General features: G+C 41.4%; 1 protein-coding gene and 1 pseudogene across 2 annotated transcripts in view; one reads left to right on the top strand and one right to left on the bottom strand.

Moving 5' to 3' along the window:
- AGBL1 (AGBL carboxypeptidase 1) overlaps positions 1–26,531 on the top strand; it is a gene marked incomplete at both ends in the record, with an annotated part of 563,318 nt that overhangs the window by 176,389 nt on the left and 360,398 nt on the right. Inside the window, 6 exons of the mRNA XM_081229515.1 lie at positions 491–1,071; positions 2,822–2,905; positions 3,137–3,223; positions 5,232–5,380; positions 6,641–6,728; positions 16,319–16,463. Of these exons, the coding sequence (XP_081085641.1) occupies positions 491–1,071; positions 2,822–2,905; positions 3,137–3,223; positions 5,232–5,380; positions 6,641–6,728; positions 16,319–16,463 (1,134 nt within the window). The remainder of the gene's footprint in view (positions 1–490; positions 1,072–2,821; positions 2,906–3,136; positions 3,224–5,231; positions 5,381–6,640; positions 6,729–16,318; positions 16,464–26,531) is intronic.
- Positions 12,590–14,093, bottom strand: LOC308614924 (calpain small subunit 1-like; annotated as a pseudogene). Its single transcript has 2 exons — positions 13,575–14,093; positions 12,590–13,339 (listed from the first exon to the last, which is right to left on the bottom strand). The product of its transcript is annotated as a calpain small subunit 1-like (transcript).

The following is a 26,531-nucleotide window of genomic DNA, read 5'->3' as shown; positions in this document are numbered from 1 at the left end:
ATATCTAAGGGTACACACTAAGTCACTTATAGAAGGGAGCTGACATATTGTATTTCACTCTAGAAAGCAGAAAGGCATTGGTGGGTAAAAGTTTCAGGGAAGGAAATTTTAATTCAGAGTAAAAAAGAATTTTTCTTAAACAATCAGAATGATCCTCAAATAAAAGGAACCACCTTGGGATACAGGGAAGTTTCTATAAATGAGTCATTCAACCAGGCTGTAAATGTTTGGGGGTGTTGTAGGAGACTTTCATGTACTGCATAGACTCATACTAGACCCACCAAATGCCCCTTCCACGTGTGCGTTTCTAGGATTCTGCCATTTCTTTGACTCTTGAAGCTTAGTCTTTCCTTGACTGGCTTTGGAAAAAGTTTTCCAGTGCACAGGATTTAGGCTTAGCTCTGTGCCCAGAGAGTGAGGACAGGGATCAGATTGTATTCTCTACTTGGACAGAAACACTGACGTCTTCTTTTCCACTTTTAACCTGAAGGCACTGGAGCCCAACCCTGGAGGTGGTTTGAACTTGGACGAGACTCGGTATGCCAGTCACCACCACGTTCAGACTGCTGCCTCCCCAAAAGGGCTTTGCCTGAATAAGGACCAAATCTCCTGGGGACAAGAAAGAGAAGTCCCTGTCCAGACCTCCCTTCTGAGCAGAGTGAAGATGGGGAGGTCCAACATACATCTAACCTCCAAAAAAGGACCTGGAATGAACCCATACCGAAATGCACAATCCAATGGTCTTGGGATAGGTTCTTCCGGAAGTGAAATCTCAGACGTTCAGGCGTCCTTCAAAGAGGATGCTTGGGACATAGATGCGATTTCCTGCCCAAGGATAAGTGCCTCCTTTTCCAATTCCACTAGACCTAGAGAAACTGCTGAATTAATAGATAAGCTCCTGCAGACACATCGGACGCATATCGCCTTCCATGACCCCTATCTTTATATGGCCAAAGCTAGAAGAACCAGATCTGTGTCTGACTTCACAGTGATGGCATTTCCTGATTTCTGGGGGCATTGTCCACCTCTCTCTGCCCAGTCCATGTTGGAACGTAAATGTGGAGTCCAAAGGTGATGGTGCTACTAACTTGGGAGCTATATATATTTTTTCTTCTTTAGTATTTTTGTAGGTGGAATGGTTTGTACAGATAATTCTGTTATCTTCAGGAAAGTGAGCATTAGTCAGGAGCATGTTAAAAGCCTTAAGGAGGGCTTCCCTGGTGGCGCAGTGGTTGAGAGTCTGCCTGCTGATGCAGGGGACACGGGTTCATGCCCTGGTCCGGGAAGATCCCACATGCTGCGGAGCAGCTGGGCCCGTGAGCCATGGCCACTGGGCCTGCACGTCCGGAGCCTGTGCTCCGCAACGGGAGAGGCCACAACAGTGAGAGGCCCGCGTACCCCCCCCACCAAAAAAAAAAAAAAAAACCTTAAGGAAATTTTCGCCAAATATACAAGCTTGCCTCCCTACTAGGACATTTCAGAGCCAAGGGTAGGGTGGTGGTAGACATGTGTTTCCACAAAAAGAATTTCTTAGACGATTCTAATGCAACCCCTTACCCTGTATCCATTGCAAATCCTACAAAAGGGAAAGATTATCCAGTTTCTCCAAATACTGGGATCATTCCTTAAGGGAAGGTTCTCAGGATAAAACAAGTATGGATTATTTGGGATCACTTTTCTCATTTACTGCAAACTGGAATCTGATCTCTTGTTAATGAGAGGAGGTGGTGGACCTCCATCCCACAGTCCCAACCTTATAGAACCTGACTTGGCTTGGGGAATAGTTTTGCTGCATCACTGAGGATTGTAAGGAAAAAAAAATGCATCCTGCAGGGAAGAAATGTTGTGTGATGGATTATTCCCAGGATGCATGAAACGGAGCTTTGCCTTTGGATAGGCATAGCGAGATTAAAAAGAAAATTACTGAACTCAAGGAGAAAACTATTTTCCCAGAAAATATACTAAGTATGCATACACTAAGTCTATGGAGCAAAGTGTGCATAGCAGTAAGTTTTCTTAACTGTTAGCAAGTTCATCAGCAAATTGATGGTGGATCCCAAGAACTGCTTCCACTTGGTCTCCTGGCTGACATCTCTGACCTCACCCCTCTGACCTTATCTCCATGCTCAAGTTCCTGAGAGACACACCACAGGGGCTGGCCCAGCAACAGCTCCCCACTGGACAGGACATCTTTCCCCTGAGTCTAGGCCTCATTTTGACCTTCCCTCCCCCTTCTCCTACCCCTCCCTGCCCCAGAGACCTGGATCAGAAATTCAAGGAGGGAATCTGAAATATCCCTTAGGTATCCTTCCTCCCTCTTAAACTTAAGTCTCCCAGATATTGGTGTTTCTCAGAGAGAAGATTGACCATAGTCTTCTGGAGCAAACAGAACCAAGGACTATAAATGACACAAGAATTCAAAGGCTTATTGGAGCCTCCCAGACCATCAGCAATCCTAATGTCTCCTTCAAAAGTGTCTTAGTGCAGAGGGCCCTCTTATTCACACAACCAGAGGCTTCAAAGTCCCTCAGCCCAAATGCTCTTGACAAAACTCCTTTGAGTCGAGAATCCTCCTAAAACGAAAATCTGGCATCACTGCTTCCTACATTCCTACTGCTCAGTGTAGTTTTATTTTTTGGTAAAGAAGAAAAGGAAGGAGGGGTGGTGCTTTTTGTACTCATTCAGCTCAAGGTTGGATCATGATTACAGTTTTCTTTCATAATTCTCTGATGAGTCCCAAGGCCCTTCTCACATGACCATAGGATGAATGGGGTAAGGAGTGAGGGCCAACCCTTAAAATGTTTTCAATTTTCCTTTCCAGGATCAAAATATTTGAGGATGTTCGGAGGCTCATCCAGCCAAGCGATATTATAAATAAAGTTGTCTTCAGTCTAGATGAGCCTTGGTAGGTGGTCTTGAACATCAGTGGAATGAGGGGTGTGGGAGTATAGAATATCCTTTTAATGGCACGAGCATAAGAATATTTTAAGTTAATAATCCATTCCTTCTCCTAAAATCAACACAGTGAAAATTCGGGTTAAAGATCTGTAAGAGAAAGCTTATCTCTAAGCAATGTTAAACTGTGCCCAAGAATAGCAATAAGTCCTATGTTCAAAGGTTCTCTATTTCATTACAGGCCTTTGCAAGACACGACTTCTGACTGCTTACGGTTCTTCTCCAAGTTTGAGTCTGGAAATCTTCGCAAAGCCATCCAAGTGCGTGAGTAAGTAAGGAAAGCTGCAGGGGCCATACTCAGTATGGCTCAGCCCTGTTTTGTATCCCCCTCCAAGGAGACATTTTTGAAGTTTTCCCTTTTTGGGACGTGGTGAGTGGTAAGTCATTTTTTTTGGTACGTGAAATATTTCAAGGAAGCCCAACATATAACAAATACAAGTGGAGCTGTTTGGTATGGAGAAGGGAAAGGCAGGCATGTTAAGATTCCTCCTCAGCCTCCTTCTCTTTCTTGTTTGCTATCTCAGCTTCTTCTTCCTACAGCTCCCGCTTTTATTATTTATTCTCTTCATTTATCAAGTTCCAAGGATCCAGGAGGGAAGACCTGATTAGGAATCTCCTAGTGGGAAAATGAGCAGTCCAGGATGTGCCTAAGCTCCTGGCCTTACTCAGGTCTTTCTCTTTATATCTGCCTTTGGCCAGAGTGTAGAATCCTAAACTCGTCAGTTGTGGTCTGGGTGACAGAGTCAAATGACAGAAAACAAACCTACTTACAGGCAAGGGTTTTTTATGATCACTTTTTAGCGAGAGCATTGTGGGCATAGCAGACAATTGGAGGGTCATAGACTCCCTGGAATTGTTCTCATGGGTATCCCTATGGTGCCAACTATAGCTTCATTCATTGTATGGTGAGTTCAGTGGTTAGAGTGTGTTGCTTATAGTGACGGTGGGAGGGGTGGGACACCATCTGCTCTGCTACGGCTTCAACAAAGCTCTCCCCTTCCACAAATCTCACTATACACTGCCATTTAATCAGAGGGCCAGAGTAGGAGAGTATGAACGAATCAGGGCAAAACCATTGCCCTTTCTAGAAGAGCAACTCAAAGAGCATGCCAAGGGGATGGGATAAGAATATTTTTGAAAATGAAATATCCTGATGATAATGTTTAAGTCAAAGCTTTATTGCTAATTCTGTTGCTCAAGCTTGAAAAAGTAATTTTTTGGAGACATAGTGATTGTGTGGGGACACATAAGGGCTTTCTGGGGTGCTGGAACTGTTCTACATATTGATCCAGGGAGTTGTCACACAGGTGTATCCAGATGAATTTGCTTAAACTCGTTGAGCTGTACATTTAAGATCTGTGTACTTTACTTCATGTAAACTAAATCAGTTAAAAAGGGAAAAAACAAACAGACAAATCTTTCATTGCTAGTCTAATTCATGTTTGTTGCCTTGCTGGGGATTTACATATATTATACTACTCAATCTTTACAAACAGTACTGCAAGTTTAGGCACCATTTCTTTTTTTTTAATTAATTAATTTATTTATTTACGGCTGTGTTGGATCTTTGTTGCTGCGTGCGGGCTTTCTCTAGTTGCGGCCAGTGGGGGATTACACTTCATTTCAGTGTGCGGGCTTCTCATTGCGGTGGCTTCTCTTTGTTGTGGAGCATGGGCTCTAGGCGCACGGGCTTCAGTAGTTGTGGCACGCAGGCACAGTAGTTGTGGCTTGCAGGCTCTAGAGCACAGGCTCAGTAGTTGTGGCGCATGGTCTTAGTTGTTCTGTGGCATGTGGGATCTTCCCCGACCAGGGCTCGAACCCATGTCCCCTGCATTGGCAGGCGGATTTTTAACCACTGTGCCACCAGGGAAGTCCCTAGACACTATTTCTATTTTTCATTTGAGGAGACTGATGCTCAAAAGTCATGTCTAACATCAAATAGTAATGGCATATCCAACCAGATGTGACCACATTTTCTCTGGGATATAGCACACTTGCATTTTTCCAGCTGGACAGAAACTTCATTACCATTTAATAAAAAGATAGGCTATAGTTGTATAACTGACTCTTCTAATACCAGGACACTGCTCCCCCCTCCTTAAGTTTCCAAAGCCTCTGTCCAACATTGTGAGATAAGGATGATAACTATAACTTACCAGCCAGCCAAGATCCTGGATCTTACATCTATCATCCAGAACCTGAGATGTGTAGATTTCTCAGTGTTGGAAGTTCTCTTAAAGGCTTTTAACCCTCTGATCTTGCTTCTGACTTTGCAGGTTGGAGTACGACTTACTGATCAATGCTGATGTGAATAGCACGCAGCACCAGCAGTGGTTCTACTTCAAGGTGAGCGGTATGAGGGATGCAGTCCCTTATCGCTTCAACATTATCAACTGTGAGAAGGCCAACAGCCAGTTCAATTACGGTATGAACTCTTGGGAAATAGAGACTTTCTCAATAACACCAAAAATGATGTCACTTTTGAGTGCTTGAATTATTATCAGAAGCCCTGCTTGGGTTGCAGAGGGTTTGAAGTTGGGCTGACATGTTTTGGTTGCCAGGCAAGACGGCCGCCAACCTATGGTAAATTGCTACTATGGGAGGGGAAGCTTGAAACTCTCCCTGTGCTATGAAATGTTAATACCTCACATAACTTTCCGCCGCTTCCTGCCTCCCTTGCCCCACCTTGAACTTTTTGAGGCCAGTGAGCCCTCTCATTTATTCCTTCTCTCCACCTCCTAAATCCCATAGAAGCAAATGTACTGATCTGTTGGTATTTGTCACAGACAGGCAAACGGCACAATTCCATTGGACAACACTGAGTTACACTCTCAGAAAACTCTGGAAAAAGTTTAAATTCTCCTGAATACCTGTGGCACTTTTAGAGGGGGCGTTCAAGGGACAGTGACTGACTAGTAGCCCATATTTATTTTGAATGTTTCTAGAAATGGGAAATTCTGCGTGTTATTGCTGGCTCACATACTAATGTATTAATGGCTCTGAGTAAGGAAAAAATATTCCCCGTAGCTCCAGGTCCGAGCATAGGACATTACCTCTATTTTGTACTGATTAAATAGACTCTTGCTGGTATAGAAAGAGAAAAGGTGAGCCTTGGCTCTTGTATTCACTTGATGCAGTGGCTGTAACAAATTGTCACACATTTTGTGGCTTCAAAGAAGACAAATATATTCTCTTACAGTTCTGGAGTCCACAAGTCCCAAATCAGTTTCACTGGTCTTAAGTCAAGGTGTTGGAAAGGCCATGCTTCCTGTGGACATTCTAGGGGATTATTTGTTTCCTTTCCTTTTCCAGCTTTTAGAGGTATGTTCCTCACATTCCTTGGCTCATGGCCCTTTCCTCCATCTTCAAAGTCAGCTGCATAACATCTTCAAATCTCTCTGCTTCGGCCACATTGCTTTTCCTCTGTAGTCAAACCTCCCTCTACCTCCCTCTTGGAAAGACATGTGTGATTGAATTTAGGGCCCACCAGGATAATGTCCCCATCTCAAGATACTTAATTTAACCATATCTACAAAGTCCCTTTTGTCATATAAGGTTAATATACAGCTTCCATGGATTAAGACCTGGGTATCTTTGAGGGCCATTATTCAACCTACCACAGCTCTCCTTTTCTATTCCCCCCACCCCCCACCTAATGGATTAATCCTGCCTTTATTTTGTGTAGGGATGCAGCCAACTCTGTATTCTGTGAAGGAGGCTCTTCTTGGTAGACCTGCCTGGGTACGGACAGGCTATGAAATCTGTTATTACAAGTAAGTTAGAGTGTTGTTAGCTTCCTTTGCTCTTCTGTTCTCTCTCAGTTTCCTGCTTCTCCATGTTAATCTTACAAACCTGAGCAATCTGTGCTTGTCTGCTGTACTTGTCACTCTTCCAGTGGCAAACGCTCTGTCCTTCAGAAGTCTAAGTGTGTTAAATGGCACCCACAGTAGACCTCAAGAAATATCTTTTGGTTTTCTGAAAAGTCATCTATTCTTATTTAAACACCTTAAAACCTTTAGACCTTACTGTTGGATATTATTATATAGACTCAACCTATGATTAGTGCATCAAGCTTCAGTTCTTTTCCTGTTTCCATTGGTCCCAGTGAACAAAAAGTGTGAGATATTCTAACTTATTCTTATCCATCGCATGCTTCAGTTTTCCAAAGCAGATAAACATGAATATGTGAGAAATATACTTAAGTAACTGTTGCTCCACAGAAAGATACATTTTGGAAAAAATAGAAGAGAAAGGTATTTTCAGAATTCATCTTCAGCTCTTGATCAGTAGCCACTTTCATCCATGTATCCTGTAAAGGTGTAATGAAATTTGAATTATCCATCTATTTTGATAAAATACATGCATGCATTCCAGACCCATGAATTGCTTATTTGTGCACTTCCCTTTGCTAGAAAATAAAATACAAATTCATAAGACAAAAAAAGGATAGGGAGTGTGGACAGGTAGAAACTAGGTAGCTAATTATTAGCTTGTTGCTGGTTTCTTATAAAAAACTGATACGTTAGTACTTATTGCCTTGGATAAAGTAACTTATATCTCTTTCTGAGATGACAGGAGGCCCCTACAAATATTATCAGGCATTCTTGAGTTCAGGGTAGTTGCAAATATCACAAAGAAAGAGTAAAAATGCTTGTGCCTCTTGGCTTTCGAGACTATAAGGACAGGAGCATTGACAGATAAGAAGGTCAAGAATCTTGTTGCTCTGTCAGACACAAGGGCAATCATCACCATAGAAGTAAGGATAGTCTATAAAGCACAGAGATGGGCTAACAGTTTGTAATGAAAGAGTCAGCAGTCTTTAGTCTTGGATGTATTAGAATACGGACCTGGGTAGTATTTTCATTATATTCTTCAGAACAATAGCAAAGCCATACAATGTTGTTGGTTTTCCATAGCAATGACTTTCTGACCCACCTATCTGCAGACTCTCAGGATCCTCTTATGGTCCAAAGAGATTGAGACTAAAATCATCTCAAGGTGACAGGGGCCACAGCTGTAGGGGAAAATAATGGAAGCATAAATTTGGACTTTGGTGTGTCAAGAATAATTTTTAGTGTCCTCGAGAAATAGTAATTCTAAATAAACATGAAAGACCCGGCTTGCAGTGGGCTTGGATCTGGAGGTTAGTAAGAGATTGGACAAACATAACATTCAGCATCCTTTGTGGAGGGGGGCAGCTGTCCCTGGAGGCTGCTTCCTTGGAGGTGGGGGATAAGGCGTGGGCTTAAGGGGATTTAGAATCTGCCAAGAGGAAAAGGAAGAAATCAAACATCCCAAAGCGGAGCCTTGGCCTAAAGAATGACAATGTTAATGTTAATAGCTTTTAGATTCATGAACAAGACAATTGTTATGTGATTAAAGAGTAACAGAGGGGTAACATGAAAACCATGAATGTGTAATGTAATTCGTTTTCCATCTTCTAGCCATGAATACAACAGAGATGAATGGATAAGATTGCTACATTATAACATAGTTTGTTTTACACCAATTCACCGCATTGTGTTAACATATTTCCAATAATGTGATCTAACAACAGGATAGATATGTTATGTGTATCTCTATTCAACTGCAAATCAGAGTGCCTTTCCCTACCGCAGAATGCCTTAGATTATACAATGTATTTATTTCTCTCTTTTACCCATCACAGTCTTTGAGTTAATCTGCTTTTGAAGATTTTTTGGCTTCATCCCCGACTTTATGCTCTCTAATGTATTAATTTGGGAGAACTTTACCTCCTATTTCTTTGTCTCCAATATGTCATCAGGAACTCAGAAGTCTTATTTCTATTACATTCTTATATTTAGTACCATGTTCTAAAGGGGGTGCCAGGGTGCTTATTGTGGAGAGAACCATGAGCCATGGTACCTGAGTATATCTATGGGAGGGTGAAAGAAAAGAGTACTCAGAAAGAATGGGATATCCATTTCCTTCAAAAAGTGATAGCAACAGTGATCAGTTAAGGAGGTGGGCCAACTGCTTTGTGGGTCGGAGCATCATCACTTAGAAAGTGATCTCCAAACTATTTTGATAAGATATACTAATCCATGTACTTTTAATATAGAATTGTTCATAATTTAAAAAAATTATACATGCCTTACTATACTAATATATTATGCATACTAGAAAACATGCAGAAAGTTTAGAATTTTAAGACATGGGGAAAAGATGAGAAAAATAATTTTCAATTTAAATCTTTAAATTTTAAATGTAAAATTGTTATATATTTTTTTACTATTGGTAACTCAGGGCATCCTATACCCTTAAGGTTTACCATGAAAAATATAGTTGTAAATTGCCTTTTGGCTAATTTTGAAAACTGGTGGTTAACTTCTCCAATCTAATTAGATAATTTTTACACAAATAAGAATTCTTGAGAAAGAGCTAATATTAAGGTAGGAAGTAGGCCATGTCAGTTCTTTCATTTTCTCGGTCATTTGTGTTTAAAATGTAATATTATTATCAATCTCTGAATTCCAAACAGAATTTAGAAAAAACTAATTATCTATATTGCAGGGTCTAGTTTAATTTAGATAATATAATCTGTAAATCCACTAGAGAAGTCTTCTGCAAGTTTAAATACCTTGCCAGAAGCTGAAATCTAAAGAATGAGAGAGATGGTGAGCTATTCTCATCCCTCCCTCAGGACGCCTACTGTACAGCAGTCGATACTAAACTACCTGACATATGAAAACCATAGATATAAAATGTAATGTATTTTTCATATTCCAGCCCTGGAAAACAACAGAGAAGAATGGATAAGACTGCTATAGTGTAATCTAGCTTGTTTTATAATTATTCATCATAGTAGCTTGACTTGGACAGCATAAGGGCAGCGTTGTCCATCCCCATATTAAACCTTAGACAACTTTCTTTCTTCCTTATTAGATCATAATAAATTTAAAGAGAAATTCTAATATCTTCTCCCTGTGTTCAGTAGATCTGATCTTCTTGCCCCTCCCCTGGGGTACCTCCTCCCCCACCATCCCACCCCCTCGCCCACCCACCTGGCAGATCCCTAAGCCAGAAAATCAAAAGGGATCCTCCAGAGGGAAGAACAGAAATGGGCAGGCTTATTTTTCCATGCCTCTTGTAAAAGTAAGCAAGGACTGTTTTAGTTCCTGCTTTATTTACTTCCCTGCGGTCTGCTTCTCCCTCTAATGTACACAGCCTCACACCTTTTTGAATTTTCTCCCCGCTCTGATCTAAAGTAATTTTGGTGCTGAAGGGCAGAGGGAGGGAAGCTGCATGCTCAGAGTGGCCATGTAATACACAACAGCTGATCTCTTCTGACATTTATCTCTGCTCGTGAGAGGAGATGGAACAGCTCACTCATGAAGATGAATGTCATACAAGAGCTCTGCCGTCATGCATCCTTCCCAGGGATCTCAGGAGAGAGATTTGGTGCTATACAGTATATTAGAAACTCTGCAGACACAGGGCAGCCTGGTGACTTGACTGCCCTGCCTTATTAGATCCTGTTAAGTGAAATGATGCTCCCATGTTAAACAGAGCCATCGTCATTATAAGTTTATCTAATTCACTGTCTATCTTGGCATTTGCTTCTTTCATGCACACACAGAAAAAAAAAGATAAAATTAAAAGATAAAATTTTAAAAAATGACTTCCCAGCATATTTTAACGTACAAATGGAAGGAGACTGAGTTCATAACCATGCATTTGTGTACTTTGCTCCTTGCTTCATTGAAAGCTTTATGATTTTAAAAGTGCAGACCCTTCCGAGGATAAATTGTTCAGAGAATGGAAAAGCAAAGGGGAGCCTTTTAACTGTGGAATGGCTGATCTATCCATATCATCTTTGACCCAACATGCATCTAGGATCTGGCATATTTGAGAGCACACTTGATTTTCACCAGGCTTCTTCTCCGCCTAGAAGAGCAGATCAAGGAGAGAAAGTTTCTGGAGTGAAACTTCTACCACTCATTAATGTGACCTTGGGGCAAATTATTCCAGCCCCTCTCAACTTCAGATTCCTCATCAGTAAAAGGGGATAATAATGGTATCTACTTGATAAATCTGTGCTGAGGATGAAGTGAAATGAGATAAAGCACATGGAAATCTTACAACAGTGTCTGGTGCATAGTGGATGTTCAGTGAGTGTTAGCAATTATTAGTAATTAGTAGAAGCTTCTTAGTGGCATCAAATACCAGTGACAAAGAATCATAGTGGTATGAATAATTTTCTCACTAGCTATCATCTGGATTATTTTACATTCCTTCTGTTATTTTAGACTTCAGGTTTATAGGTATCTCTGATTTATGAAAACCGAAACTTCCAATTCTTACTTGCTGAATTAAACCAAAAGACCTCTTGTCCTTTTATCCATTCTTATGAGACAGGTGATAAAATGAAAAATAATCTTGTTTTTGGGGTAAGCCCACACCTAGGGTTGAATCCTGTTTATTGTGCTTGTTGCGTGGAGTTCCTCAAGACACTTAACATCTCAATTTTCCCAGTCTGTAGAGTGTGCATAATAATACCTTGAAAGGATATAATTAGGATTAGAGATAAGATATGCCAAGTATTCTAATGATTACTTCTAGAGTCTTAGGTCCATTTATTCTACAGGCCTTAGTTGAATAGCTGCTAAGTCCAGGTACTGTGCCAAGTGTGAAGATATACAGACAAATAAGCATAATCCCTGCCATAAAGCATGGGCAGTGAGGGAGAGGCACAATGTGATAAGAATTATGTAAAAGGGTGGATATTGGGGAAGACTTCCTGAAAGAGGAAACACTTGTGTTGAGTCTTGAAGGAGGAAGAAGAGTTGTATAAATGAGGAAGAAGGAAAGCATTTCCATACAAAGGAAGAACATGGGAACCATTTAAAATATAAAGGATGAATGTTACTGCCTTGCAAACATCCCTCAGTATGTTCATATCATAATTGGGAAAACAAAAAGAACTTGATAGGATCTCACTTCATCATGGACAGATCTAATTGTAGCAAGCCAAGTGTTTCACTTTGGAGATTTATGGAACACTTCACTTTGAAGAAGGTGATCTTGGGAAAGTTTAAAGGTTTCTGAAGAGGAAAACTTTGCTAGAGGTGGAGTCATCTCCGGGACTCTCCCACTACAGTGTAGCCACCAGGAGACTCCAGTGGGGAAGCCTGACATTTGCTTTAGTTTCACCTACAGCGTAGACCCTGGATTAGGGTAGCAAGTGAATCTCCTTTAGCTGAAACTCATCCTAAATGAGGTGATTTTCATTTTTCTTAAATTCCAGCCATCAGCAACCATCCTGAAGAGGGCTGGATTATTAGTGGGGAGCTTTTAGTCTTGCCCACGACAATCTTGCCCATGAAGCTACAGCAAGGGTGTGTGTACAACAGGCGTGTGTGTGTGTGTGTGTGTGTGTGTGTGTTTTGGGAGGGTGAGGAGGTAGATTTTATAGCCCAAACTACCAACTTTCCTTAAATCACTAGAACCTTGGTCCACAGAAGCTCAAAAGCTAAAAATTATTCTATTTTATTTCTCTCTCTATTTCACTGTAGCTGTTCCCTGCCTGGAGTCCAGTTTTGGCTTGAATGGTGGAAAGAGCCTAGGGATGGGAATTTCATATCCTTTTTTTTTTTTTTTTTTTTTTCAGAGAGAGCAGCAACTAGGGTGCATTTATTTCCTCCTGGGCCTGGCAGGCTGGGAGCAGAATACAGACAAAGGCACTGGGGCATGTGGCCTGTTATGGCCTGGAGTTCAGCTGCCTGGGTGGTAACTGAATGGGTGTGCCAGGGTGTGTAGAGACTGGAGTGATCCTCCCAGAACTGAGAGAAAGGCCCTTGGGGTATGCAAGCAACACCAACGTTGGGCTTGGCACAGATGCAAGAGAGGGGTTATGGAGTAGATGTGAGATGGGTGTGCTGGGGCAGGTTGTGTTGAAGCGTGTTGGGCCCTGGCTGTCAACTGAGAATCTGGGTGCCAAGGTCTAGGAGAACAGAAAGGCCTGTGGGTCCGCAGGAGCCATGAAGACGTGACTGCAAACAGGATCAAACCTGGGGGAGACCGAAGAGTCCAAGGTGACTCCTACAGCGAGGCGATGAGGGGGCAGGTCTGGGACTCCCATTCAGGAATACATGGCCAGCTGTAGCCACTCCTGGGTGTTCACCTGGATTTGTCCAGTGCCATCTTTGTCAAGAGATTTGAAGGCACGGAACATGGCATCCGGTCTGACCAGGCAGCTGATGAAGTTGTCAGAATCCATGTTCCCTCCCTCATCTGAGTCGTGTCGGATGATCATGTTGTAGAGATGCTCATTCAGGCGGAATCCTGCTGCCTCAAAGGCCCCTGGGAGTTCACTGCTGCCAATGGTCCCTGAACGGTCAATGTCAAATTGTTTGTATATGGCCTGACACTTTTTTTCTTTCTTTCTTTTTTTTTTTTTTTTTGTGGTACGCGGGCCTCTCACTGCTGTGGCCTCTCCCGCTGCGGAGCACAGGCTCCAGACGCGCAGGCTCAGCGGCCATGGCTCATGGGCCCAGCCGCTCTGCGGCATGTGGGATCCTCCCGGACCGGGGCATGAACCCGTGTCCCCTGCATCGGCAGGCGGACTGTCAACCACTGTGCCCTCGGGGAAGCCCAGCCTGCCACTTTTTGATGTTGTTCCACAAGTACGTGAATTCCTCGAAGCCCAGCTTGCCGGTCGTGTCACCACCGTGCTGTGACATGTGTCAATGCCAATACCATCAGTCTTCAGGATGTCGGGTCACGACTTTGTTGAGAATGTTCATGAGTTCTGTGGCACTGACCTCCATATCCTCTCCGGCCAGCTGGACAAAGACCTCCAGAACTGCCGTGCCTTCTCACTCTCATTGGCCTCGATGTTGGAGTAATGGGTGCGAGGGGGCGGGGGCTCTGGGTTGTACTGCGCAGCCGCCTCGCTAACGGCGCTAATGACCCCGCCCAGTATGCGCGCGGCAGTTCCGCAGCCGTCGCTTCCTTCTCTTCTGCCGCCGCCGCCTCGGGCCCACTGACCAGGCCTCCGAGCACATTCCCTAAGGCCCCCGCCCAGGCCCCCGCCTCCCTCGCCGCCTCTTCCACCCTTCCAGACCGAGTTAACCAGGAACATGGCTGTGACTCAAGATTCTGCCTCGCTCGCGCGTCGGCCGGTCAGCTAGTCTCCATATTCGTATTTTTACTCTCTCTCTTGTTCTCTGTGGTGGCTGGTGGGGTAGCATAGAATTTGCTTAGGATGAATGTGCCTGTGATGTGACTTCAGTGTACTTAGTACAGTGGGAAGCCTAGAACTAAGCAAGGCTCATGTCAGATGAGACCACCCCCACTGGCCTCGGGGGTATCTTATTAATCTTGAGGAAAGATGCACGCTCTGTCTCCACTGCATGTAGGTGAAAAACTTGGGGATGGCAAGGCACTAGATGGATGTTTCCACCTGCTTTTACCTTCATGAATATATATGTATGGTGTGTGTGTTTTCACACTCATGCATGTGAAGCTCAATTCCACATTCTGATTGGTTGTCAAAATGTTGACCATTTGACCAAAATGTTGACTGGCTCATTTCACTTAGAAGAGAGGTGTAATTGACTAGGTTCAGCTAGGTGTAAACTGAATGTGTGCTTGCAGTGGAGCCTTGAAATCAGAATGAATAAAGGTAGAGCATATGTGGTTTGCATGCTTTCTGAGTTACCATCTGCTTCTTTACATACTTGCTAATAATCAGAGCCTTAGCTCCGGAGAAACTATAGAACTTTGGGGAAATCTGGAGAAAATAGACTCAATTAGGTAGCAAGATCCAGATGGCACCATGGGTAAAGATGCCTTTTTGGGGACTTCCCTGGTGATCCAGTGGTTAAGACTCTGCTTCCACTGAAGCGGGTGCAGGTTCAGTCCCTGGTCAGGGAACTAATACCCTGCATGCAGAGCAGTGCGGTCAAGGAAAAACCAAAAAAAAGTTGCCTTTTTGAAGTTTCTAGTCCTGTAGTCACAAAGGATATGGGTCCTATTAATAGGATGCTCAAAAGCTGGTACATCGTTGGGGATTTCCTTTCCCTAGGATGACCAAGGATCCAGGGTGCCATATTGGCAGAAGCTGATGCAAGAGAAATGTATAGCCTGATAGGTCATAGTCCATGGAACTACCAATTTCTCTTACTCCCATTCTTAGTTTTATGAATATTGAAAAAACCCACAAAACCAGGCAGTAGATTTTCTATTTTGTCCTTTCTTGCTCACTTGATCTTTTTGCTTTGGTGGCAGGTGTCATGAAGGTAGCAAAAAAGGCAGAAAAGAATAATCCATATTTTTTATATTTGCAAGAACGCACAGAATAATTATCTGCTTTTTCTTCCCTCTCCCCACCCTTTCCCCCAATGAAACCCCAAAGCACAATGGACAAGAAAGCCAACGTTGTAAATGTTCAAAGGTGGAATTACATCTTTTGGTGTCCTGGTGTATTTTGCATTATAATGCAGCCTTGACGATAACATTTCTCAGGAAAGCCTGCACAGCTGTCTCAGCATCAAGAGGCAAGGAGGGAGCGTAACTGGCAGCATATGGGGAAAATATTGCTTGGAATGTACTTCTGGGTGCAAATTACTTTGATACTGTTGTCTGAAGTATCAGCATTGGTGCTTCATCTTTGACAAAGGAAAATGTGGATTGTCAGGCTGTAAGAAGCTGAACCACATTTGGGGTGACAAATGTATTCCTTTGGGAAGAAAGTCTTGTGTAGTGGAAAGAACAAAGGCCTTGCAGGCAGATCTGGGTTTGAGTCCTGTATTGGCCACTTATTAGCCTTTTGACCTTTGACAAATGGATTTTTCTAAGCTTTTGTTCTTTCATCCACACAATGGGTTGTTACAGTGATAACAAGATGACATACATTGTGTTGAGTTGGAACTCTGTATAGGGTAGTGATTTCTAAGAAACCGTCTGGCAGGCAGAAAGGAAAGGAGGAGCTGGACTCTGTTATCTGGAGAGAGGCAGGGGTTGAGGAACCCAGATTTGGGTAATAAAATATATGTCTCTAATAAAATCCCAGGAAGAACAGAATTATTCACATTTTCCTCTGTTTTCTAGTTCAGTGACTCTATAGCCTTCATTTTCAGACACAGCAAGGAAAGGCCTATGGCATAGATGCCACAATTAGGAGACAGATGGATTAGCCTAGATGTTGGTGATTTGGGCTCATGACCTGGCAGTAAGCTCACTTCTCTATTTCTCCGTTTTCTAAATTTTGCTCACCAGGTGTTTCAAGTGGAGGACGTTTTGCTAGTCTATAACACCAAAGGTTTATGGCATCTCGAACCCTAAATGACTGTTTTCCCCACCTTTCCCTCATTCTTGTCTCTTCTCCTTTCTCTTGTAGAAATCATTATCGCCAGAGCGCAGCCATCACAGGGGCAGAGTCTGGGAAGTGCTATTACACCCTCACCTTTGCCGTCACCTTCCCGCATGCCGAGGATGTCTGCTACCTGGCCTACCACTATCCCTACACCTACACCGCCCTCATGGTAACTTCCTCTCTACAGCCTTATGGAGGCCCAACTGAAGGGGCTCTTGGAGGTTTTCCTGGAAACATTCAGGAGACCCTGTCATCCTGGTGGGGACTTCAGCCTTCCAAGGGAGCCAGGGTTTGTTGTCACTAACTTGGTGGCTTTCTATTTGTCCCTTTTCCTTCCTTGGACAGAGTTCGAGGCTGAGGTCATGACCAGTGACATTCTGGAGGCCCCAGTGGCATATAGTGCTCTTCATCTGTAGGTTGAGTGTGGGAGGTGGAGGGCAGGGGGACATTTCTTAGGGGCTCTATCTTTAAAAAGCCCTCAAATTAAGCAAGGATAAATGAGATTGGAATGAGATCATTCCGTTGAAATGGGGTAAAACCATGCAGGTCAGCTGAGATGCAGATTTAAAGGACATAGACACATTGAGAGGAGTGAAGCAGAGGCTGAGGAGGTGAAGCTTGGAAAAACTCCCTGAGTTCATCTGACAGCTGCTTCCCCATTTCCAGTGGTTCCCACGGCCACGGGCTGGAGGCTGTTAGCAGGATCCAGGGCAGACAAGAAGGGTGGAACAATAAAGCATTGAATCACTGCAAATGAGGGTCACAATCTTTTTATGAGAGGAGGGTAGTGTCAACCTGTCCAAACTCGAAGTCAGCATTCCGATGTCCTATCAGATCCTGCACAGGGCTCATTTGACCAACCTGAGCAAACTGCTTAAACCATGCAGTTTCCTGTCATTTGAAAAAGTTGGCAAACCATCCCTTTTCCCCTAGCTATTTCATGAATATCCTGAGGATTAATGAGCTAAAGTATCTCTTATAAAATACTTTTACTCTCTGCATTAATGCAAAATGTTATTAGCATATTTATAATAATATGTGTATAAGCAAACAGATATATCACTTAGCCTGAAGGATGAGCATTTTCATTGCAAGTCTGTGATAGGAGTTGGAAAAGACGATAACCAAGAACATCTTTCCCCTCAGAAGGAATGTTCAAGTATAAATACAATTTTTTCTGCCTTGAGAAGGCGTACCTTAAACCACTTGGCTAACTGCTTCATAAAAGGACATCTGCCCTTCTCTCCATAGGTTGGTTTGCCTAAAGAGAGATTCTTTTTATTTTATTCTTTTTTTTTTTTTTTTTTTTTTTTTTTACTATTTCCCAGACTGCAAAAGATATACAACTAGTATTATTTGCGTACGGCACTTAGAGATCTCAAGAACTTAATCCAAGAAATGTGCATCACAACCTTTGCTGTAACAAGGCATGTTTGTTTTGAAACATGCTCATTGCCTTTAGGGACTTACAACAGGCAAGATTCATGATCCCCTTCAACAGCTGTTCTTATTGTCTCGCCTGTGAAACTCTGCATGTGACAAGTCTACTGGGGAAGGGGATTCCTTTTTGAATGCGTGTTTGCCTTTTCTGTCCAGGGGAATGATCCATGGTTCCAAGACACTATTCTTTACCCTTGTTAGAATATCTTTGACCTCCTGGAGATTCTCAGTGGCAATTAGTATAAAAGTTTAGAATACAAAGGGGCTTGGGGAATTGTCTAATTCACCTTTATCATTTATAGATGCAAAAACTGAAGCCTAGAAATCTCACATTTAGCTAGTGGCCAAGCAGGGAACAGAGTACTGGCCTTTGACATCTATTCCTGTCTGAATAGAAAGTCTGAAACTCCTTCAGCCGGCCTTGACTGCATCTGGCTTCTTACTTTGAATTTCAGACTTTGAATCAACTTGTAGGCACTTAGCAAGGACCCATCAAAGCATCTTGGAATAAAAATGGGATCATGTTTGGGGAACAACACTCTTCTCACCTGAACCACATCCATAGCACCCAGAGTTATAGACAAAAATCTTGGGTTGATGACTTGAACTCAATCATTTGAGGTTATATAATCACACAACCTGATGATTATATGCACCTATAAAAGTGGGCTGCCATTGCCGTAACTACTGTATGTCATAGCTTTTGTCTTTGGGACCACTCAGTACTCTTGTCAGACTAAAGCACAAGGTCTAAAGTTTACAATCAACAAATAGTTTAGGAGCCACTGAGGTCAAGTTGGGGATAATTTCATATTGAGGGGGGACAAAAATTCAAGAAAAGAAGACCCCACCATCACTTGATCTCAGTGAGAGGAAGAGAGAGGTCTTGTTCATTGATGCTTATTGGCTTGTTACTTTGCCTACTGACTGAACCTCTTCCCACTAGGAAGAGGAGAGTTAATGAGAAAGAGAGACAGGAAAAGGGTAGCTTTTCATTTCTTCTAAATGAGCAGAACAGAATAAGAAAGACGATTTGTTCCTTGAAGTAAAAAATGTATATACTCAATTTTAGGTTTTACATTTCCAGTAATGCATGGGCTTTGTGTTCTCCAGGTTTAAGACAATAATTGACTCTGTGACTTCTCTTAAAAAACTCTTCCTCCCATCATGAACAAAATAAGTACATTCTGTAATGCACAGTGGTCATTTTTATTTTTGGACATGTCCTAAGGAGAAACAGTTTTCTTCCAACAGATCAGTGATAAATGTGAATGATACCCCAAGGGCAGAATTAACTGGATGTTACTTGGGGGTTATGCTGAGGGGTGGAAAATATATTTCTGTGTGGAATTCACAATTGTGTAAATTTTTATAGCAGAGGACATGTATTTTGGAGGTTTTTCAACATGAATATAATTTTGCAACCTTAAAAGTTTTATTATTCTCTTGTAATAAGGGAATTAGCATTTGGATCTTTCAAATTGCTATCTTCCAGATGCTTGCCAGGAACTCTGTTGGATAATTGTCCAAATTATAGTATTAAAATAAAGCTGAAAGAAAAATACAATATTATTGTAATTATGAAGCAAGCAAAAGGAGTTCTATTTAATCATCCATCTCAAGGTATCAGTAATTGCAGTGATTGTTAAAGTGTTGTTAGCAATACTTGTTAAAGTATTTGGATTATGTTCTGGATTGCCCCTAGGTAGCCAGGAGTATTGGTTGAAAATGGCGCCCCAAGAGAGTTTCTGATGGACATTTTAGAGAGTAGGAAAATGGGACCTCACTGAGAACTTATAACTACATGAGTTGGCAAGAGATAAGAAAAGTGATCAGAAGTAGGATCCATGTGTTGGGAGAGCTTAAGGCTTTTGGAGGGTAGAGTAGGGTTTTCACCAGACGCATATACCCACTGTGGTAGATGCTACCAGCATGATCTTTAGAGATAAAATGGAGTGTACTGTGGGGAGAGTAAGGGAGGGGAGGGGGAGAGAGGGAGAGAAAAAGAAAGAATTGAGAATTAGAATGCCATATTCACAATCTCTTCTAAAGGGCTCACGTTTAAAATGTGTCCAGTAGGAAATATCGACTTACATGTGGTAGATCAAAGATGCAATGAGCAAGTCATAAATCAGTGTTGTCACTTAATCAATAGACAGACACCTATCTTTGTATGGGCAAAAGGAAAGGACAGGCACCAGTAAAGGGTCCTGATGTTGAGGAGTTGAACACAAAGAGCCATTCTGGAGGAGCTGAGGTGTGTGTGGATGGATGGTGAAGTCACTGACCACAGGAACCCCTGAATTCCAGGGTTTTGAGCACAATGTAAGAACAAGTTTTGGAGTCAGACAGGCCTGGATTTGGGTCTAAGCTCTGTATTGTCTTGCAGTGTAGTCATGGACAAGCTATTTAACTTCTTTCAGCCTCAGTTTTCACATCTGTAAAATTGGAACCATTGAAGTGGTTATTCTATGGGTTATCAAGATTACATGACTTGATACATAGCAAGTGTTAGCCAAGTGCCTACAACTAGTAAACAATATTAGGTGGTGACCCTTAGAATGTTTATTCTTTTTTTAATTAATTTATTTTTATTAATTAATTTATTCTTTTGGCTGCATTGGGTCTTTGTTGCTGCACACGGGTTTTCTCTAGTTGCGGCGAGTGGGGGTTACTCTTCATTGTGGTGCACGGGCTTCTCACTGTGGTAGCTCCTCTTGTTGCAGAGCACGGGCTCTAGGTGTGCAGGCTTCAGTAGTTGTGGCTCGCGGGCTCTAGAGAGCAGGCTCAGTAGTTGTAGTGCACAGGCTTAGTTGCTCTGCGACATGTGGGATCTTCCTGGACCAGGGATCAAACCCATGTCCCCTGCACTGGCAGGTGGATTATTCACCACTGCACAACCAGCGAAGTCCCTATTATTTTCTCTTTTATGATGATGCGTGATTATTTTCTCTGTTGGACAGATTGGAAGATACCCATTCACAATACATAATAAAATTAAAATTATATTAAAAAAAACCCAATAAAGGACCCCAAAAAATAAATACAAAATCTACTGATGGTTTTCTTAGGGTGGTTGATTATAATTATTTTTTCTTTGCTCTCTTTTCCAAATCATCAGCAATAGAACTTGGTTTATTTTTAGTGGAAAAAGGGTATTAAAGTCACTAATCAGCAAATCTGTGAATACACATCTAGAGACTAATCACTTCTCTCAGTCTCAAAGTCAATCTATGTAACTTAGGGAGAATGGTATTGGCAGACTGGGGCAGTTTGAGAAAGCTCATTAGAACCTGCTTACAGGATGTTCTCTTGTTTTTTATTTAACTTAAAGGTGTCTTTTGTTCTCTTGTGATGAGAAGCCTTCGATTCTCTGATGAGTGTGTTTAAGTGACAACGGAGAACTAGGCAGTACGCAAATAAAATAGGCCATCTCCTTAGGGGTGAGCTTTCTTCGGAATTAGTGGGGACAGGGAGTGTAGCAGTTTAGGGGATAACAATGAGAAACAAAATGATTTTTGAGTGTATAGTGCTTCTTACTTTATCAGTAGCCACCAGCAGGGTAACCTGCTGAGGTCAAGTGAAGCCTTTTATGGAAGTTTTAAGGGAGTAGCTGATAAAGCAGAGGGGGCAGAAGACTCCTGCCGAGAGGCACCCGTGAGGCTGCGGGCTGAGTTATCAGCCGGATGTCTTTCATGGGTAGGTAGGATTTTCTTTTAAGACAGCCTCTCTGGGGGTTTCCATAATTGTCTTGAGCTCATTCCCATTTTTATAAAGAAACCCACCCCTGTGGCTTCGCAGGGCTGTTATTACGGTTGGTTGTTGGCACACACATTCAGAAGCCCTGCTTCTCTCATCAGTGATCCCAACAATATCCAATTAGACACGGCCTTGCTGGACCTGAGATGGGGGCGTTCACCTAAAAATCATCTTCAGGAGAACAGTACAAAGCCATTTTCGCAAAAGGCAAACCAGCGGAAGTTTATAATTGGTTTACTTCTGGAAGTTGTCTGTGTGGCTGGAGCTAGAATAATGCACTAAGCACAGAGGTGTTATGTATTTGGTGGCAGGTGGAATGGTCAAAGGGACAGAGATTTCATTGAGGGGCACAGGGAGATGGCTGCATGAGCAATTACAGAAAATGGGCTTAAGCTAAAAGATATTAGGCATTTGTTGAATTGTAATATTTATAGTAATCATGAAAAGTGTCATAATAAGAAATTAATAAAGAGCTCATAGGAGAAGAAAACTTTCAAACTTTGCTTCCTCCAGCATTGCCCGTTAACGTGACAGTGTTTTAAAGCAGTGGTCCCCAACCTTTTTGGCGCCAGGGACCAGTTTTGTGGAAAACAATTTTTCAATGGGCTGGGGACGTGGGGATGGTTTCGGGATGATTCAAGTGCATTACATTTATTGTGCACTTTATTTCTATTATTATTACATTGTAATATATAATGAAATAATTATACAGCTCACCACAATGCTGACAGGAGGCAGAGCTCAGGCTGTAATGCAAGCGATGGGGAGCTGTTTTAATACAGATGAAGCTTCGCTGGCTCGCCCTGCCGCTCACCTCCTGCTGTGTGGCCCAGTTCCTACCAGGCCACAGACGGGTAGCAGTCCATGGCCCTGGGGTTGGGGACCCCTGTTTTAAAGGGCAATGTACGTGGGCAAAAGATGGTTTTTCTTTTTTTTTTTTTTTTTTACTTTTTTCTTTTGTATCTAATTGTGTTTAATGACTTCTACAGACAAAACTGCTTCCAAGCCTCCTCCCCTTATCTGATTTATAGAATCTAGATTTTATTTTTTTTCAAGATTTGGCAAGAAGAGCTACGGCCTGTTTGTAACTTTTGTGACATCACAGAATGATGGCCAGTACTTTTCTGGAGAAGCGTCTCTATCTCTCCCCCATCTCCCCCACATCTTGTAGCCATAATAAAATGTGAAACAAATAGCTTTGATGGCAAGAAGAAAACAAACAAAACAAAACAAAACCCCTCAATTCAGCAGACAGTGTTTCCCAAAGCGTATTCTACAACACTCCACGATCCTGAGATCTTTAGAGAAAGAGGGTTGAAGAGTCACGTAAATTCTTGAAACACTGTTTGCTAGTTTTTCTTCTAAGAGTTCAAAATGTGTATTGGCATGTTAAAGAATCTGAACAATTCTGCAGCCATGAAAATGTTTTCATTTTCTTTAATTCACCATATTCCAGGTGCCTTGGCTATGAATCTCCACCCCTCTATACCCCAGCACTTAATAACATCCTGAAGATTACATTTTGGGAAATGCTTCAGGAAAGGGTATTGATTTCCTATTTTGGGGGCCTGGAATCTTGAGAGTAATTGTGAGACAGAGTCTCCTCAGTTCAGATTTCAATAATTAATATTGGGAGCAACTTTCACCCAGAAATGTATGAAAGTGATTCAAATAATTTGTTTACGATCACAGAGTATCATTTAAATCCAGGGTGATCTTGACTCTTTATGAGGGTGCTGGAATTTCCTTTTACCAGCGTGGCTGAGACGGGCCGACTTTCTGAAGGGATCATTTTCATTCTTGTCCTGTGCCTTCTCTCCTGGGATGCCAGATGGACACTTCTTCTATTAGCACTTTCATTACACTGATTTAATATTTATTTTCTTTTCAATATATGAATTTCTTTCATGAGCTTCTTTTAGGAGGATGTTTTTCTATTCCTTAATGGTTTTATTTTTCCTGTTTTTAAAACCATTTTAAGTCTAATTTCATTCAATTATTGTCAGAAAATGTGGCTTGTATAATATATGCTTTTTAAAAAAATTTTAGTGAATATTTTTATAGTCCTGCATATGATTAATTTTTGTTATAGTTCCCTGAATGTTTGAGAAAAAAATAAAGGATGCTCTCTGTAAAGACAGCTTGACATATATCTATAAAAAACAATATTGTTCAAATACTCTATATCATTTTTTTGCAATTGATTTATTCAAGACTGAGGTACTGTTTTAAAGCCTCCCACTCTTAGTACAATTATTTCCCTTTCTGCCATTTTTGTGCTGTACATTTCAATTCTGTGTTATTTGATTCTTAAGATTTATGAGTTTTTTATGTTCATTGTGAATTGTGCCCTTTATCAAAATAAGATTTTAAATCCCATTTAATGCACTTGGTCTTGACTATGACTTTGTCATATATCACATTGCCAGGCCTGCTTTAATTTATGTTTGCTTAACCGTTTAGTTTCAATATTTCTCTTTTAAAATATTTTAGTGGAGGCAAACAGAACAAGAAGATAATTTAGGAGTGTTTTTCATACACATCATGGGTCTTTCTTTAATTCTCTTTGAAAGTTCCTTTTATATACAATAGGCAGTGGGATTTAAAAAAAACTAATCTGAAAGTTTTTGTCATTTAATAAGGCTGTTTAACCTATTTATACTCAAGACAATTTTTGGTGTTACTTCTGTCATTTTGGTTTTGTGCTATTTTCTATGCTTCACTGCTTTTCTTTCTTTTTTTCTCTCCCCCTTCCCCCATCCCTCCCTTCTTTCCTTCCTTCCTTCCTTCTTTCTTTCCTTCCTTCCCTTTCTCTCTCTCTTTCTTTCTTTCTCTTTTATGCAACATGGAGTGACCATATTTTCTTTGATTTCTTTTTCTACAGTGTTTATAATTCTAGTAGTGTTTCCCTTTTAGTTCTTAAAAAAAATTTGAACCTACATTTCCTCATCAAAAATAACAGCTAAAATTGAGTGTTTCCTGTATGACAGGCACTTCTCATACACAATAAACTGCTAAATTATAGCAATCATTGAATGACATAGGTAATGCCATTTTATATACATTTTAAAGATGAGAAAACTGAGTTACAGAGAGGTTAAGTACAGAATTTCCATGACTCTTCTAGAATCCACAACCAAACTTTGAACCCAGGCAGTCTGATTCCAGAGCCTGCCCACTTAGTCATCTTGCTATTCTGCCTTTCCATTTTCAAGAATTAAATAATATTATGTTCATATAAGTTGAAAAGTTAGTATTTTGTTTTACTTTATTCCTTACTTACACATTTCTTTTTACTTTCATTTTAGAACCAGATGATGAGATTAACATTTGATAATATGTGTTTTCTCCCTAAAAAAATATTTTTTATATTTGTATTATGTAGTAACTGTGTTTTCCAATAGTCATTTAGACAAAACTTGTTTAACTGAACTGTCCCTTGATACCATTCTTTAGTTTGATTTGGGGCAGCTGAAATTTGTCTTCAAGTTATTATTGTCAATAAAGATAAGAAGATATGTTTTCTGAGCTCTTGCCTAACTGAGCATGTATGAGCAGAAACTCATGAGCAAAACCTTGGCTGGTTATAGGTTTACTTGATTATAATCCTGTGTACTTGCAAACTCTAAGCAGGGCCTTTGTGTTTGTGTGTATACCATTAGTTAGCCTCCTTGTCTCCTCAGAGGTGTGAGACTACCACCTGATCTCCAGTGCTGGTGCATCACAGCAATGTGTGGCATTCATTAGCACTTGACAAACAACCAGAAGACTGAAGTACAAAGGTTTGGTCCGATAAATGGGCCTTTGCTGAATCTCATCTTGAACCTGGGGTAGCCATGATCCTTCTAATTCCTTTTCTTAGTATTGTGTCAAATGCTGGCTCCAAGAAATACCACCAGAACAACCTGTTTCTAACATAGACCTAAGTGTATTGTGTACCTTGGTGTTTTAGATAGAATAGTGCCCACCACCCACCCCAAGATGTTCATATTCTAATCCCTGGAACCTGTGAGGATGTTACTTTATGTGGCACAAAGGACTTTGCAGATGTGATTAAGTTAAGCCTCTTGAGATGGGGAGATTATGTTGAACTATTAGACTGGGTCCAATGTAATCACAAGGGTCCTTAGCCGTGAACGAGTGAGACAAAAGACTCAGAGTCAGAGAAGGAGATTTGACCACGGAAGCCAGGGTAGGAATGATGTGATTGCTGGCTTTGAATGTGGAGGAAGACACCATGGGATAAGGAAAGCAGCTGACCTCCAGAAGCTGGAAAAGGCAAGGAAATGAATTACCTTATAGAGCCTCCAGAAGGAGCGCAGTCCTGCCAAGACCTTGATTTTTTGCACAGTAAAACCCATTTTGGACTTTTGACCTCTGGAACTGTAATACAATAAACTCGTGTTGTCTCCGTCCACCAAATTTGTGGTAATTTGTTACAGAAGTGATAGGAAACTAATCTATTTGATAAGGGAGAATGTGACAGAGTCTTGATAGTGTCTCAAAGGGGGAAGGGCAAAGCTGGAGTATTTATTAAGACTTTAAAGCTTTGTTAAGGTCAGGTATTTTAATGTAGGGGCTTGATTAGCATTGGGTAAAGATCATGATATAATGGTTAAAGATTGGTGGACACTGTAAGGCAAGAATCTTGAGGAGAGGGGTTCAGAGGGTCTTGGATCAATTCATTGATACTTTCTATTGAAGAGTTGATGAGATGTTCCTGAAAAATAATAAATTTATGAAAAATAAATTTATTTGTAATTTCTATTTTCCTGGGCAAGAGTTTCCTAGGACATTAAACTTATGTTGATGCAGACAGGGAATAATAAATTCATATTAATCTAGGAAACAGGCTGTGTGGAGGCAGATGATTTGGGGTCTCAGGTTTAAGGAGGATATGATTCAGGGTCAAATTTTCAGGTATCCCTGAAGCTGTAGGAAAGGCCACAGAATCATCTGGTAATCTTTTCTTTCCTTGGAACTTTTTCGTTTTCCTTGTAAGTCAAATGTTTCAATAGCATACAAGTAGATTTTAGTC

The sequence above is a fragment of the Mesoplodon bidens genome (assembly GCF_964165515.1).
Source record: "Mesoplodon bidens genome assembly, chromosome: 3".
NCBI classification, from domain to species: domain Eukaryota; kingdom Metazoa; phylum Chordata; class Mammalia; order Artiodactyla; family Ziphiidae; genus Mesoplodon; species Mesoplodon bidens.
This window is presented reverse-complemented; position numbering and strand designations above follow the sequence as displayed.